The sequence below is a fragment of the Dipodomys ordii genome, unplaced genomic scaffold (assembly GCF_000151885.1).
Source record: "Dipodomys ordii isolate 6190 unplaced genomic scaffold, Dord_2.0 Scaffold63, whole genome shotgun sequence".
Taxonomy (NCBI): domain Eukaryota; kingdom Metazoa; phylum Chordata; class Mammalia; order Rodentia; family Heteromyidae; genus Dipodomys; species Dipodomys ordii.
The window spans coordinates 1629206-1646534 of record NW_012267279.1 but is presented as its reverse complement, the minus strand read 5'-3'; the positions used below and the strand labels follow the sequence as shown (position 1 = coordinate 1646534).

Here is a 17329-nt window from a genome sequence, read left to right as displayed (position 1 = left end):
GGCTTTTTTCTTTTTGCTTATGTGGTGCTGAGGAATGGAACCCAGGGCCTCAGGCATGCAAGGCAAGCACTCTACCACTGAGCCACCTTCCCAGTCACACAACTTCCAGTTTTTGAGTGGTTTATTAGAGATAAGAGTCTCACAGTCTTTCCTGCCAGGGCTGCTTTTAAACCAAGATCCTCAGATCTCAGCTTCCGGAGTAGCTAGGATTACAGGCGGCCACCAGCTCCCAGCTAACAAAGGCTTAAAACCACATTTGTTGTTGTTGCTATTATTATTATTTTGTTTTTGTGGTACTGAGGAATCAAACCCAGGGCCTTATGCATGCTAGTCAAACACTCTACCATAAGCCATGTACCCAGCCTGTTCTTAGTTTTGTTTTTTGTTTTGCAGATCCTGGGGCTTGAAGTCAGGGCTGAGTTCTATACTTGAGCCTCTCTGTGCTCAAGGCTAGCGCTCTACCACTTGAGCCACAGAGCCACCTCCGGCCTTTGCTGTTTATGTGGTACTGAGGAATTGAACCCAAGGCTTCATGCATGCTAGGCAAGTACTCTTACCACTAAGCCTCATTCCCAGCCTGTTTTTTTCTTTTTTTTTGGTCCGTCATGGGGTTTGAACTTTGGGCCTGGGCGTTGTCACTCAGCAAGCGCTCTACTGCTTGAGCCATAGCGCCACTTGCAGTTTTCTGGTGGTTTATTGGAGATAAGAGTCTCACATACTTTTCTGCCCGGGATGGCTTTGAACCATGATCCTCAGATCTCAGCCTCCTGAGTAACTAGGAATACAGGCATGAGCCACCAATGCTTGGCTACCATTTTTAGTTTTTTTGAGACAAGGTCTCACTATGTAGTGCTAGTTAGCCTTGAACTTGAGATATAACTGCCTCAGCCTCCCGAGTGCTGTTATAGGCATATGCCAACACATATAGATTCTTTTTAATTCTCTCTAATCTTTCCTTACTTTTTCCATTTAGTTCAAGTAAAGTACCATCATGTATATATATACATATGTATAGATACACACACACACACACACACACACACACACACACACACATATATAAGCTGATAACTTGTAGAAAAATATTTAGGGGCTGGGAATGTGGCTTAGTTGTAGACTGCTTGCCTAGCATGTATGAAGCCCTGGGTTCGATTCCTCAGTACCACATAAACAGGAAAAGCTGGAAGTGGTGCTGTGGCTCATGGAAGAGCGCTAGACTTGAGCACAGAGAGGCTCAAGGACAGTGCCCAGGCCCTGAGTTCAAGCTCCAGGACTGCCAAAAAAAAAATTAGAATAAAACACCAAAACTGGGCATTGAAGTTAATATCAATTACTTATAATTATACTTTTCATACTATTATTAATAGCTATTGCTATCAAAAGGAAAATAATTTTTAAAGGCAAAATAAATCTCAAGACAAGAAACTTGTAGGATTTCAGATGCTTCTAATAACTAATGAAGAGTTCCTGACTATATTTCTGACTGAAATTCTACACCGAGAGAAAATGAAATACTTTGAATTGTCCATGGGAACTAAGGTTAAATATTGCCTTATATTTCTATTTTAGTGTTTAAAATATAAAATGTTGTTTAGCTTTTTTTTTTTTGTCAGTCGTGGGGCCTGAGCTCTGGGCCTGGGCGCTGTCCCTCAGCTCTTCAGCTCAAGGATAGTATTTTACCACTTGAGCCACAGCACCACTTCGTTTTTGTTTTTGCTTTTTCTGCTTATGTGGTGCTGATGAATTGAACCCAGGGCCTCATATATGCGAGGCAAGCACTCTACCACTGAGCCACCTTTCCAGCCCCATAGATTTTTTTCAATAAACGGGACATGTTAAATGTTTAAAACCTTTTTGTATGTGCCAGTACAGGAGCTTGAACTTGAGGCCCGTGTGCTGTCCCTGAGCTCTTTTGTCAAGGCTAGAACTCTACCACTTGAACTATACCTCCACTTCCAGCTTTTTGTGGCTAATTGGAGGTAAGAGTCTCATGGACTTTTCTGCTTGGGCTGACTTTGAACTGTGATCTTCAAATCTCAGCCTCCTGAGTAGCTAGGATTATAGTTTGAGCCACCAGTGCCTGGCTAATTAAAACATTTTTTAATACAGAAAATGCACATACAGTGGGCATTGGTGGCTCACATCTGTAATCTTAGCTAATCAGGAGCCTGAGAACTGAGGATCAGGTTTTGAAGCCAGCTCAGTCAGGAAAGTCCATGGGACTCTTATCTCCAATTAATCACAAAAAGTTGAAAGTGGAGGTTTGTTCAAGAGGTAGAACACCAGCTTTGAGGGACAATGCCCAGGCTCTGAGTTCAAGTCCCAGTCCTAGTGTGTACATGAATAAATATGAACACACACACACACACACACACATACACACACACAAAGAGAACACAAATAGAAAATTAAAGCCATCCATAATACTATCACTCAAAGATAAAAAAATCATAGCTATAACTTTTTTAAACACACTTCCAGGTTCATTTTATGTCTAATTTTCTCAATTTAAAAATTATTAGCCAGGAGCCAGTGGATCACGCCTGTAATCCTAGCTACTCAGGAGGCCGAGATCTGAGGATCACGGTTCAAAGCCAGCCTGGGCAGGAAAATCTGTGAGACACTCATCTCCAATAAACCACTAGAAAACCAGAAGTGGTGCTGTGTCTGAAGCAGTAGAGTGCTTGCCTTGAGCTGAAGAACGCAGGGACAACGCCCAAGCCCACAGTTCAAGCCCCATGACAGACAATCAATCAATCAATCAATAAATAAAAATAACTTTCTAACTACTGCAACAGAGAGAAACATCAGAACTTATAGATAGAGGTATTTGAATAGCGTCCAAGAGGCACAAAAGACACGAGAGAGACTTGAAAAGTGGGACTACATCAAAATAAAAAATTTCTGCACAGCCAAGGATATAGTTACTAAACTAGGAAGACAGCCAACCAATTGGGAAAAGATCTTTGCCAGCAATATATACATCAAACAAGGGCCTAATGTCCAATATATACCAGGAGCTCAAGAAACTAACCCCTCCCAAACCTAGTAAACTAATCACTAAATGGGCAAGGGAGAAGGGAGCTAAGGATAGACTTCTCAGAAGAAGAGGTAAGAATGGCAACAACAACAACAAAAAACAAACCAAAAAACACATGAGGAAATGCTCATCTTCCCTACCTATAAAAGAAATGCAGATCATGACAGCTCAGATTTCATCTTACCTCAGTAAGATTGGGCAACACTGTGAATTAGAACAACAAATGGTGGGGATGTGGAGAAAAAGGAACCCTACTACACAAATGGTGGGAATATAAACTAGTATACTCTGGACAGCAGTCTAGAGGTGCCTCAAAAAACTAAACACAGACCTTCCCTACAACCCAGCCATACCACTCCTGGGCACCTATCTTGAACATCAAGAGCCAGGAAATAGCTGGGTGCTGGTGGCTCATGCCTGTATTCCTAGCTACTCAGGAGGCTGAGATCTGAGGATCCTGGTTCCAAGCCAGCCAGGGCAGGAACGTCCATGAGACTCTTATCTCCGATTAACCACCAGAAAACTGAAAGTGGTATTGTGGCTCAAAGTGGTAGAGTGCTATAGCCTTGAGCAAAAAAGTTCAGGACAGTACCTAGGCCCTGAGTTCAAGCCCCATAACTGACCAAAAAAAAGAAAAATGTGTGTGTGTGTTTCTGCTTTCCTAATGCATTATGTCAAATTACTATACCACTCCTTCAACTTAGAATAGGAATTTGTATTGAACATAAATGGGAAGGTGTTGCTAATCCAGTATGTATTAATGGAGTACTGACAATGTGCAAACATTATGGAAATTTCAGTTTTATAAGTTTCCTTACTTAACCCAAACTCATCTGAAAGTAAATTTGATTCTCACGTAAAATTCAATATAACATTTATATAAACAACTAAAATACATTAGTAAAAAGAAAGAATTTTGCTGGGCGCCAGTGGCTCACACCTGTAATCCTAGCTACTCAGGAGGCTGAGATCTTGAGGATCACGGTTCAAAGCCAGCCCAGACAGAAAGATATGAAAGACTCTTATCTCCAATAAACCTCTAGAAAATCTGAAGTGGTGTTATGGCTCAAGAGGTAGAGCACTCACCTTGAGATGAGGAATGCAAAAACAGTGCCCAAGCCCAGAGATTCAAGCCCAATGATGGACAAAAAAAGAAGAAGAATTTTAATGACATTGTCCAGAATTAGTAGACAAGAATTCTATCATCTTTAAGTTTAAAACCATTATAAAATTCACCTAACAAAATGTGGCATTTATTTTGAAAGAAAAGGTACTATCTTAGCCAGGTTCCTGTAGCTCATGCACTTAATCCTCACTACTCAGGAGGCTGAAACCTGGAGAATCACAGAAGCTGGCCAGGACAGAAGAGTCCATGAAACTGTATCTCTACTTAGCCAGCAAAATGTCAGACTGGAATCATGACTCAAGTGGTAGAGTTCCAGTCATGAACAAAAATACCTGAGGCGCTGGAGTTCTAGGCTGAGTACCAACACATGCAGAAGAGCATGTATGGATGCTTACACACACATACACATACACATACATACACACTCACACAGCTGCTATCTTGCTCCTAATAAAAGTATGTTACAGGTTGGCCATGGTGTTGTATGTAATCTCAGCATTTGGGAGCTTGAGGTAGGCAGATTTTGAATTCAAGGCAAGTCTGAGATACATAATGAGATTTTGTCTCAAAAATAAACACAAAGTAGTTTATGCTTGTATAAGTAAGTACATTATACCTTATGTGAATATAGACAATATTTCCATGTCGATCCACATTGATTTTTCCAGGAACACAAGAAATTCTTCTTTCTGTTTCTTTTGTTAAAAGTTTCTTACACAAACAGCACCTATAATATAAAGACAATGCAAAATTATTCAAGGAACAAAATAATATAATAAAGAGTTTGCATGGTATAGCATACCAAAGGAAAAACACATTACCTATATAATGTTGCTGCATTACCCCGAGAGTCTGAGTTGAAGTATTCAGGATCAAACAATCTCTCAATCTTCTTACAAAAAAGTTTACTATTAACAACAAATAGCCAACAAATTAGTTTCCTATATTTAGTTTATTAAAGTTATTTTACATTGATAAAAACAAACATTGACCTACATATGCATGTATATAATAAGAATACTAAGTACTTAAAGGAGCTCTTCTTGGGAGTTTAGTATATATATTATATATACCAATAACTAGGCGTATATATATATATTAACCTATATACCTAGTACATAGATTTATGTATATATAATACTTACATAACATATGTATTATTATATATTTAATATATAACATATAAATATATTAAATAAATATATATGTAAATATATTAAATATATACTAAGTATATATACTTATTTTTCTAAGTAAATAAACTGACTAATCAGAACTCCTTGATCAAGAATATATGTTTACCAGGAAAGAAGGATGATGGATATCTACCTCTCCTTCAGTCTTTCTTACTGGAATATTCAAGATTAGAGGTTTAGAGAATTCTAACAAGTCTACTAATAATTAGGTACATAGTCTTTTAGAAATTTGCTTTCTGTAAATCTTGTTTTCCCACCTATAAAATATGGCTAATAATTCCAAATTCATACAGCTTAGAAGGTTATATGGATGTTTGTAAATAGTGCTAGACTTAGTGGTAAAAATTAAATGTGAAGGGGCTGGGAAGGTGGCTTAGTGGTAGAGTGCTTGCCTTGCATGCCTGAGGCCCTGGGTTTGATTCCTCAGCACCACATAAGCCAAAAGAAAAAAATCCGGAAGTGGCACTGTGGCTCAAGTGGTAGAGCGCTAGCCTTGAGCTGAAGAGCTGAGGGACAGCACCCAGACCCAGAGTACAGGCCCCACAACTGGACCCCCCCAAAAAAAATAAAAAAAGAATTAAATGTGAATAATTATTTTTAAACAGAATATAACTGAACTTAAAGTATTCAAAATATGTCATTAGTCAGGTAGGCACCAGTGACTCATACTTTTAATCCCAGCTACTCAGGAGGCTGAGATCTGAGGATTATGGTTTGAAGCTAGCTGGTACAGGAAAGACTGTGAGACTTATTTCCAATTAACCACCAGAAGGCTAGAAGTGGAGCTGTGGCTCAAGTGGTAGAGACCTAGCCTTGAGCACAAAAGCTCAGGGATAGCGCCCAGGCCCTGAGCTCAAGCACCAGCACTAGCACAAAACAAAACAAAAAAGAATGACATGAATTCCAATGCATGTTCTGCCTGTCTTCATTTTCCCTCAAAGGCAAATCTAGATTTAGGATTCCATTTCTACTTTTAAGTATTTAGCTCTTGGATAATTCTGTGTTGTCTTATCCTGGATAATCCTCTGCATTATCCATTTCTTCTTGAAAGATCATCCTGATCATAATACAGTATATACCTTCTTTAAATAGTATCTTCTCACCAGCCTATCCTTAATAAGTGCTGCTCAATGTTTTAGCAATCATTTAAAGTATCTGGGAAAAATGTTTCTAAATCCAATTGGCCATATTTCTGTCACCATCTTATTTATGTGTGTGTGTGTGTGTGTGTGTGTGTATATATATATATATATATGTATGTATGTACGCATGCATACATGCATGTATATATGCTAATATTGGGTGCTGTCCCCTTATCTATTTTGCTCAAGGCTGGTACTCTACAATTTGAGCCACAGATCTACTTCTGGCTTTTTGCTGGTTAGATAGGAAAGTTTCCTGTACTTTCCTATTAGGACTGGCTTTGAACTAGATCTTAACCTCCTAAGAAGCTAGGATTACAGAAGTGAACCACCAGCACCAGCCTCTGTCTTAACAGAGCAGCATTCCACATATTAGGTAACTTAATCCATTTCTTCTTTAGAATCCTTGTTTTTGAATTCCTTTCTTAGTCAGTGGCTCCTTTTCTAGCTATTTCTCTACTTGAATCTTTTTTTTTTTTTTTTTTTGGGTCCGGTCGTGGGGCCTGACCTCTGGGCTTGGGCGCTGTCCCTCAGCTCTACAGCTCAAGGCAAGTGCTCTACCACTTGAGCCACAGTGCCACTTCCGGCTTTTTTTTTCTTTTTTTGGCTTATGTGGTGCTGAGGAATCGAACCCAGGGCCTCATGCATGCAAGGCAAGCGCTCTACCACTGAGCCACCTTCCCGGCCCTCTACTTGAATCTTAAGTTTAGGTAGCTTTCATTAATATTTTCTTCATAACAACTAGAAAATAAAATAAATAAGAATATAATTTCTAGGCTGGGAATGTGGCTTAAAGGTGTAGTGCATGCCTAGCATGCACAAAGCCCTGGGTTTGATTCTTTAGTACATAAACAGTAAAAGTATATAAACAGAAAAAGGCTCGAAGTGGTACAGTGGCTCAAGTGGTAGAGCATTAGCCTTGAGCAAAAGAAGCTCAGGAACAGTGCCCAGGCCCTAAGTTCAAGCCCTAGGACTGGTAAAAGAAAAGAAAATAAATATATATGTATAATTTCCAATAGTACACATATATACATACAGACAAAATAGAAAGGTAGACAGAAAGACAGACACACATGCACACATACACACACATTCACACAAGCAATTCTAGGAATAAGTTTAGTTAAAAAGGGAAATTTCTCTTCACCCCAAATAGTAAGCTATTGCTAAAACAAAGATGACCCAAATAATTTAGCTCATGAACTGAACCATTATTTTTAAAAGGTTAAATATTTTAAAACTGATGTAAAGTTTTAATATTAACTCTAAGTACCAACAGGTTTATGTGATAATGAGAGAAAATAGACACAACCAGTATAAAATTTACATAGCAAGGTAAACAACCCATCATACTCAAACAGCTGTTTTGAAAAAAGGGGCAAAGTTGGAAAATTTAGATTACTAGACACAGGAAATTATTTAGGGTTACTGTAAGTAAGACTGGGTGCTACTGACTTAAGAATAGGCAAAACAAAAAAAAAAATGGGGGACTCAGAAATAGACCTCACACATAGAAACTTGAGTGTAGCAAAGGCAAATTTTATGGGGAAAACATAGTGTCTTAAATACATAGGGCTTGGGGATGGGAAGGTGGCTCAGTGGTAGAGCGCTTGCCTTGCAAGCATGAGGCCCTGGGTTCGATTCCTCAGCACCACATAAGCAAAAAGAAAAAAGCTGGAAGTAGCGCTGTGGCTCAAGTGGTAGAGCGCTAGCCTTGAGCTGAAGAGCTGAGGGACAGTGCCCAGGCCTAGAGTTCAGGCCCCACGACCGGACCCCCCCCAAAAAAATTAAATATATAGGGCTTTATTAACTAGGGCTTTGGAAAAAAAATGCATCTTTATTCCCTATTTCATATCAACAAAAAATGCATTAAAGGAGAAGAGAAAAACAGAGAAGGGTATGTTCAAGGAGGCAAATATTTCTAGAACAGGACCCCTTAAAGTACTATATTCTCTGGCTAAGAATCTCATGTAGTTCCATTCAATCTCATCTACTCTCAAATTTTGATTTTAAGCCCTACTTTCTGACTTAAAATCCAGATTAAAATGCCAACTAGCTACCAACCAGCCCATCTGGATGTCCACAAGGTATATTAATATCCTCAACAAAACCCACATCTACCTCTTGATTTTCCTCATCCTAATCCTTTCTCCTATAATCTTTCTTTTTCTATCAATGGTACTACCTAGAATCCATTTCATTGCTCAAACTAAAAATTTAATTGTCCTGAAATTCTATTTCCACATTATCCCATACCCTATCCAAATCCTTTCCTTTCTTACCAGACTACTACATTGGCCCTCTAAAAGGTCTTCTTGCATAGCAGCCAGAATGATCTCTTGGAAACAAATCGGGTCACGTTGCTCCTTGCTTCCAGTCATACCTAGCTACAGCCCAAACAGCTCCTAAGCAATAGGATTATTGCTGACCTCATCCATACCACTTTTTCCTTTTATACTATAGCCTGTCGAATAATTTTAAAACATAATTAATGACTATCATATATTAATTTTACAAAGTAATTGCTAATTTTTGTCATGAGCAAGCATTGACTCTTCATTTAAAAGAAATATATTTCTGGGCTGGGAAGGTGGCTCAGTGGTAGAGTGCTTGCCTTGCATACATGAGGCCCTGGGTTCAATTCCTCAGCACCACATAAGCAGAAAAAACAGGAAGTGGTGCTGTGGCTCAAGTGTTAGAGCACTAGCCTTGAGCTGAAGAGCTGAGGGACAACACCCAGGACCAGATTTCAGGCCCCATGACTGGCAAAAAAAAAAAAAGAAAAGAAATATATTTCTATACATATTCTAAAATAACTTCAAGCTGGGCGCTGGTGGCTCATGCCTGTAATCCTAGCTACTCAGGAGGCTGAGAGCTGAGGATCATGGTTCAAAACTAGCCGGGGCAGGAAAGTCCATGAGACTCTTATCTCTAATAAACCACAAGAAAATTGGAAGTGGCGCTGTGTCTCAAGTGGTAGAGCACTAGCCTTGAGCTGAAGAGCTGAGGGACAGCGCCCAAAGCCCAGAGTTCAAGCCCCACAACCCACCAAAAATAAATAAATAACTTCACTAAAATTTAAATAGAAACACATTTCTTTTAATAATAACCTTAATTTTAAAATTAAATTTAAAGCATTACCTCCTAAACTTATCTTTTTTGTCTTTTAATTCATCAATTTCACTGTGTGTAAACAGATCGGCTATACGTGTAAGAAGATTTGCGTTAATACAGTTCATGTTGCATGGGGTAGCTACTATGGCATTCATATTTTTGTGGCAATACTGAATACACTGCTCAACCTAAAAAAAAAACAGAATAGAAAACAAATGTTGAAAACAGGAGCACAATGGATAGCATAGCAATAACTTTCAAACATAAAATTCTAAAAGCATAATCCATGCATTTTTAGTCACTAAATTAATTTTACATTTTATGTTAATCTACCCTGTTAAACCACAGTAGCTACTCCTTGAGTATTAGTTACTTCTTTTATAGGTTTAATTTATAAAAGATACTCAGTAGTCTTAATGCTATTCCAAAAGAAGGAAGTGCTTCTAAACACAAGCAATTTTTTTTTTTTTTTTTTGGTCGGCCGTGGGGCTTGAACTCTGGGCCTGGGCGCTGTCCCTCAGCTCTTCAGCTCAAGGCGAGCACTCTACCACTTGAGCTACAGCGCCACTTCCGGTTTTCTGGTGGTTTATTGGAGATAGGAGTCTTACAGTCTGGTCTCTCCTGCCGGGGCTGGCTTTGAACCGCGATCCTCAGATCTCAGCCTCCTGAGTAGCTAGGATTACAGGCGTGAGCCACCAGCGCCCGGCACACAAGCAATTTTTGTAATGAAATTACACTTTTAAATTAACTTTCAGAGGGGCTGGGAAGGTGGCTCAGTGGTAGAGTGCTTGCCTTGCACGCATAAGGCCCGGGGTTCGATTCCCCAGCACCACATAAGCAAAAAGAAAAAAAAAAGCCGGAATTGGTGCTGTGGCTCCAGTGATAGAGCGCTAGCCTTGAGTTGAAGAGCATAGGGACAGTGCCCAGGCCCTGAGTTCAGACCCCACGACTGGACCCCCCAAAAAATAATAAAAAAATAAAATAAAATAACTTTCAGGAAGATGCCTTAGAATTTTCTAGACATTTGAAGAAAAGAGAGCCCAAGTGAGTAAAAGTTTGTATTTTTAAAATTAATACTTACAAAAAAATAAAATTAATACTTACTAATGAATCCATTTTCAAAAACTCTGAAGAAATAAGAATTGAAATGACATTTCCTGGCTCTACAAAAGAAAAAGAGTTAAATTTCCTTTCAATTTATAGCTCAATCTCAGAACAGGATCCTTCTTACCTTAAAAGAGGATGTTCCTTTAACAAGAACAATTTAATATAACATGTTTTATATAGCATATACACACACACACACACAAAAGAAAGAAAATTCAGTTAAGTAATGAGATATGTAGAAAATGCATAAAAATTTGCTCTAGAATTAGATTAAGTTCAAAGTCTCAAGCTGAGGATATGACAAAGAAAAGTAACAGAGAGAAAATTTTAAAAATGATTAGTGAGAATATTAATGGGGTTATTTCAAAAGGGGGTTCAAAGTCAGGTCCAGTGGCTCATGTCTGTAATCACAGCTACTTATGAAGTGGAGATGGAAAGGACTGTGGTTCAATGCCATGACAGGCAAGTTAGCAAGACTCCATCTTATATGTGGTGGTCCATGCATGTGATCCAAGCTACGTAGGTAGCATAGGTAGGAGGATTAAGATCTGAGACCTACCTGGGTAAAACTATGATAGCCTTCCTAAAAAACAATTAAAGCTGGGCTGGGAATATGGCTTAGTGGTAGAGCGCTTGCCTAGCATACATGAAGCCCTGGGTTCTACTCCTTGTACCATATAAACAGAAAAAGCCAGAAGTGGCTGTGGCTCAAATGCTAGAGTAGTAGTAGCCTTGAGGAAAAGAAGCTCAGGGACAATGCCCAGGCCCTGAGTTCAAGCCCCAGGACTGGTCAAAAAAAAAATAACTAAAGGAAAATAGGACTAGGAGCATGGCTTAAGTGCTAGAGAGTTTCCCTCTCAAGCGCAGGGCCCTGAATTCAAGCACCAATTCCACCAATAAACAAATAGATAAATAAATAGGCCTTAAGTGCTTGTTATGAAAAAATGCTTAATTTGGAAAGATTCTGCAGCCAGCAACAATGCTCATGCCTGTGATCCCAGCTACTGGAGAAAGAGATCAGGGGGTTGGCAGTTTGAGGGTAGCAAATACTGTCAGTTATTTTCTAAGTCATTAACTCATTTTTAAAGAAAATATATGCATTTCCTCAAGATAAGCAAGATACAATGGTATGTACTAGGAAATGCATGCCCCCTTCAGGGTGGAAATGTAATATAGTTAGTAATCTTTATGCTTCATCGACACATTTTTAGGTAAACCTACACTTTTTATTTTCTTCTTTTTTTTTTCTTTTGTGCCAGTTCTGGGGCTTGAACTCAGGGCCTGGGCTCAGACTCTGAGCTCTTTGTGCTCAAGGCTAGCACTCTACCTCTTCAGCCTAAGCTCCACTTCCAGCTTTTTTAATAGTTCCCCTCTGGTTGTGGGCCTGAACTCTGGGCTTGGGCGCTGTCCCTCAGCTCTTCAGCTCAAGGTTAGTGCTCTACCACTTGAGCCACAGTGCCACTTCTGGCTTTTTTTCTTTTTGCTTATGTGGTGCTGAGGAATCGAACCCAGGGCCTCATGCAAGCAAGGCAAACACTCTACAACTGAACCATCTTCCCAGCCCCTTCAATAGTTAATTGGAGATAAAAGTCTCACAAATTTTCCTACCCAGGCTGGCTTCAAACTGAGATCCTCAGATCTCAGCTTCCTGAGTAGTTAGGATTATATGCATGAACCACCAGCCACCAGCTTTTTTCTTCCTTTTTAACTATGCATACGTGGTGTTGAAGAATACACTGTATAGTTTAGAACCTACCTTGATTTGGGCTAACGCTACAACAGTCTTGTTCACTATTGTTTTTGAACTATTTAAACAAAATGTAACACAGTAAAACAAATAAATTATATGCTAGAATTATTATGGAAGTTGTTTGGGCCTTGTGGACCCTCTAAAATAGTCTCCAAGACCTCAGCAGTCTACATGTTAAGAACTGATATGTTAAGAATTGCTGAACTAGAGACATATTTTTTGTCATAAATTTACTATAGTAACTATATTTCTAAAATAAAGAGATCCCAATTTCCTGAGTATAAATACTAGTATTCAAATGATTTTCTACATTTCACTTTTGCCCTGATATAATTATTAAGTGACACAAATTGCACTACGAAATAAACAGATTATCTTTTACCTAAATTGGGTATTTCACAATCTTTATTCTCCTTAGTGTTCCTTTTAACATATTTTATCAACCAGTTGAAAATGTGAACGTCACAATGAACTGAAATGTCCACCTCTTCCCAGCGCTGGGCATCCATAGACAAATATTCGGCAAAGTACTTCATTTCTGATATCAAAAGATCTCGTGGGCAAATAAAATCTTCTTTCAAGTCTTTTGCTTCATCACATACATGGATCACCATGTTTGGCCTTCATAAGAAATGTTACATAGAAATGAAATTATTAGTGTTTTAGAAGATGAGCCAAGAATATTGACATTTAGTGGAAGAGAATAGAATGTTTTTGAAGATTTATGACAATAAATCAGTTTTATAGGATTCTGACATTCAGAATTTCTCAAATGTCTTACCACCTTGTATCTTAGATTACTAATTTTATTGTTGCATAATTTACCTAGCTTAAAATTTTATTTATTTTGAAGTTATATATTATATATGAAGTTTACTAAAGTAACACCAATTAAGTAATTTTAATTCTTGTGAGGGACATAAAAAAGTACTTTTTAATGGTTATAAGCATGAGGGAATAATACTAAAAATTATATGCTGTTAAAGAAGGAAAAATAGCTAAAATTATTAGTGAAGAATCAAATTAAAAATTAGCATGGCTTACTTAAGTGTTTTTTGTTTGTTTGTTTGTTTTGCCCATCATCGGACCTGAACTCTGGGCCTGGGCGCTGTCCCTCAGCTCTTCAGCTCAAGGCTAGCACTCGACCACTTAAGCCACAGAGCCACTTCTAGTTTTTTCTGCTTCTGTGGTGCTGAGGAATTGAACGTAGGGCCTCATGCATGCAAGGCAAGCACTCTACCACTGAGCCACCTTCCTAGCCCATAAGTGTTTTTATCATCAAGAAAGTTTGTCAAGATTTATTATAAATATAGATAAAAGGATCCTTAAGACTATAATGTGCTGGGTGCTGGTGGCTCACGCCTATAATCCTAGCTATTCAGGAGGCTGAGATCTGAGGATCAAGGTTCAAAGCCAGCTCAAGCAGGAAAGTCCATGAAACTCATCTCCAATAAACCACCAGAAAACAGGAAGTGGCGCTGTAGCTTAAGTGGTAGATCACTACCCTTGAGCTGAAATGCTGAGGGACAGTGCTCAGTCCCAGAGTTCAAGCCCCAGGACTGACAAAAAAAAAAGACTATAATGTGCTTATTTACATATTTTAAAGTAATATAGGACTGAGGCATGGCTCAAGTGGAAGACTGCCAGCTGTGAGCAAGAAAGCCCAGTGAAAAGGGTGACTGGTTGAGAGGCATTAGTCACATAAATTGAGATGCCCAATTAAAACTCCTTTGTACAACTATTTAGAAATAATTAAAAGGTTAAAAATAAAAGTAATTTTTATTTTTTTATTTTTATTTTTTTGCCAGTCATGGGGCCTGAACTCTGGGTCTGGGCACTGTCCCTCAGCTCTTCAGCTCAAGGGTAGCGCTCTACCACTGGAGCCACAGCGCCACTTCCGGCTTTTTCTGTTTATGTGGTGCTGAGGAATCAAACCCAGGGCCTCATGCTTTCAAGGCATGCACTCTACTGCTGAGCTACCTTCCCAGCCCCAAAAGTAATTTTTAAACATAAAAAGTTAAGCTTAAAAAAAAAAGTAAAAAAGCTCAGTGAGGGTGTACTTAAGTTCAAGCCTCAGTTCATGTGCAAACACACAAAAAGAATACTTTACAGTTTAGCTAATGCATCAGATATTTTAATTCAACAAAAATAAGATTTTCTTTAAAAATTATATACTGCTTGAATTTATTTTGACTATTACATCAGTTTGATACCCCTCTGCTAGTACGTCATTATAAAAAAAAAGCATAAGGAGGAGAAACACTGTGCTACAATATTAATTCAGAACACAAAATTTTAGTATCAAATTGGGCTACCAGATAAAAAGGATTATAGTTACTGCTCTGCCAAAGTCAAATAACTTTTTGTATTTTTTGAGACAGGGTCTCACTATGCAGCCTAGGCTGCCCTAGAACTCCCAATCCTCTTGCCTCTGGCCTTGAACTCTTGATCCTCTTGTTTCTGCCTCCTGAGTGTTGAAATTCTGGGTATAAACCATTACACCTGGTGAAATCAAGTAACTTTTCTTCATGAATTGTTCTTTCAAAGAATTGTGATCATTATGTAAACAGATATTAACTGCTATTATGAATCACAATGTATTAGTGGCTTTGGATCATATATAAAACTAGATAATTCTGGTTAAGAAAAAAAAAGGGGGCATGGCAGCTAGGTGCCCATGAGGCTGAGGGCTCAGGATCAAGGTTCAGCAACAGCCCAGGTAGACAAATTCTCTAGATGGTTATCTCTAACTTGTAAGCCCTAGGTTCAAGCCTCTAAGTATCTGGCAAAACATTTTTAAAAGGTAAATTTTGAAGCTGGGTGCCAGTGGCTTACACCTGTAATCCTAGCTACTCAGGAGGCTGAGATCTGAGGATTGTGGTTCAAAGCCAGCCCAGGCAGAAACGTTTGTGAGACTATTATCTCCAATTAACCAACAGACAGCCAGATATGGAATAGTGGTTCAAGTGGTACAGTGTTAGCCTGGAGCTAAAAAAGCTCAGGGACAGTACCCAGGCCCCAATTTCAAGTCCCAAGACAGGCACACACACACATACACAGGCATGCACACACACTTGCACACACATGCAAAAAAAAGTGAATTTTGATCAGGTGCAATGGTGCATGCCTGGATTCTCAGCTACTCTGGAGGCTGGCCTGGGAAGAAGATCTCAAGTTTAAGGATCTAAGTTGCCAGCTGGAGAAGTAAAAAAGAGGTGGGATATTAGCTCAGTAGTAGATGGCTTGCCTAGTATGCAAGCAATGGTATCTAGTACCAAACACACCAACAGAATAGAATTTCACAAATAGAATTTCATATACACACATACACATACATACACACAAGCACATAAAGGTGAATTCTGTCACATGTATTATATATACTAACAAAACTGTTACAAAAAGTTATCAAAACTGAAGATTTTAGGGATGACAAAATATTTTGTCTTGATTTAAGTGATAGTTTTCTATGATAAACGTATTTATCAAAACATGAACTGGACACTATACATGCAGTTTATTCCATACAAAATACCAAAACTTTCAATGTACTGAAAGATATTCTCAGTTTTAAATGTTTGTATAATAAGTAATTATACTCATTTAGTTCTAGAATATGTCTGATTTGATTAATGACATTGGAGAATAATGCCATAGAAAGTTTGATTTGGATATGAAAATTCATTTCCAAAGTGTTATGTGAAAAACACTTAAGTTAACAACATTATTTCTAATTTTACAAATATGAAAATGAATTTTTTAATGGAAAATTTTTTATCATCTAATTTATAAAAAATTCTACCAAGTAATACAATCTAGGTGCTAAGCAATTGCATATAGCTTAACATATGAACTGATTTCAATTGTTTTAACAATTTTGTAAATTATGGTAACTGATACATATAATCACCAATAATATATCTTATAATTTAAATCTTATCTAGCAAACAACCAGCCTCCTACCCTTCAGATTCTTCAGTCTTTTCTCCACCATTACGAGTAGTACAATTTTCACTTTCTGAAGAACAATTCCTTGTGGAAGCTATACTATGTCTTCCTTAAATACAGAAACAGACACATACAAAAAAAAGGAGGGGGGGTTGTTAGTGTTTCTAATGGCCTTTTACTTACTAAATGGTAATATTGTAAATGCATTGTTTCCAGAAACAAGCTAAAAGGTGGTGTTTGTCAGATGGTTAATACTAAAGGTACATGGAGAAAACAGTACAAAAAAGATCACAAATTGCTGATGTTACACTGAGAATTTAAAAAAGATATTGTGGCATGTCCAAATATGGGTTAGATGTCCCCAAATCAGCATCACAGTTTTCTCCTTTGCTATTTTGTTTTTGGCACTAGTACAGGGGCTTAAACTCAGTGCCACATGCTCTCTCCTGACTTTTTTTGCTCAAGGCTGGTGCTCTACCACTCAAGTCAAACCTCTACTTCCTGATTTCTTGGTGGTTAATTGGAGATGAGAATCTCATAACTTTTCTGCCCCAGATGACTTCCAACTGTGATCCTCAAATCTCAGCCTCCTAAGTGGCTATAATTATAGGCTTAAGCCTAGTGCCTGGCAAGTTTTCTCCTCTTGACACAAAAATTTTAACAGTACTATTGCTACTGAGACAAATCAATATAATTCCTTCCTTCCTTCCTTCCTCCCTTCCTTTCCTTCCTCACTCTCCCCCCCTCTCTTTCCGTTTCTTTCTTCTCTCTTTCTTTCTTTCTCTCTTTCTTTTTTTGGGTCCGGTTGTGGGGCCTGAACTCTGGGCCTCGGCGCTGTCCCTCAGCTCTTCAGCTCAAGGCTAGCGCTCTACCACTTGAGCCACAGTGCCAGCTTTTTTCTTTTTG

General features: G+C 38.4%; 1 protein-coding gene across 2 annotated transcripts in view; it reads right to left on the bottom strand.

Moving 5' to 3' along the window:
* Kiaa1841 (KIAA1841 ortholog) overlaps window positions 1–17329 on the bottom strand; it is a 59422-nt gene that overhangs the window by 32412 nt on the left and 9681 nt on the right. For both annotated transcript variants that reach the window (XR_001175283.1, XM_013022479.1), the window contains exons 5-10: window positions 16439–16532; window positions 12858–13096; window positions 10723–10781; window positions 9646–9806; window positions 4988–5074; window positions 4783–4893 (exon numbers count right to left, since the gene is read on the bottom strand). Coding sequence is in view for 1 of the 2 variants with exons in the window: in XM_013022479.1 (XP_012877933.1) it covers window positions 4783–4893; window positions 4988–5074; window positions 9646–9806; window positions 10723–10781; window positions 12858–13096; window positions 16439–16532 (751 nt within the window). In the remaining variant the exon portion in view is untranslated. The remainder of the gene's footprint in view (window positions 1–4782; window positions 4894–4987; window positions 5075–9645; window positions 9807–10722; window positions 10782–12857; window positions 13097–16438; window positions 16533–17329) is intronic.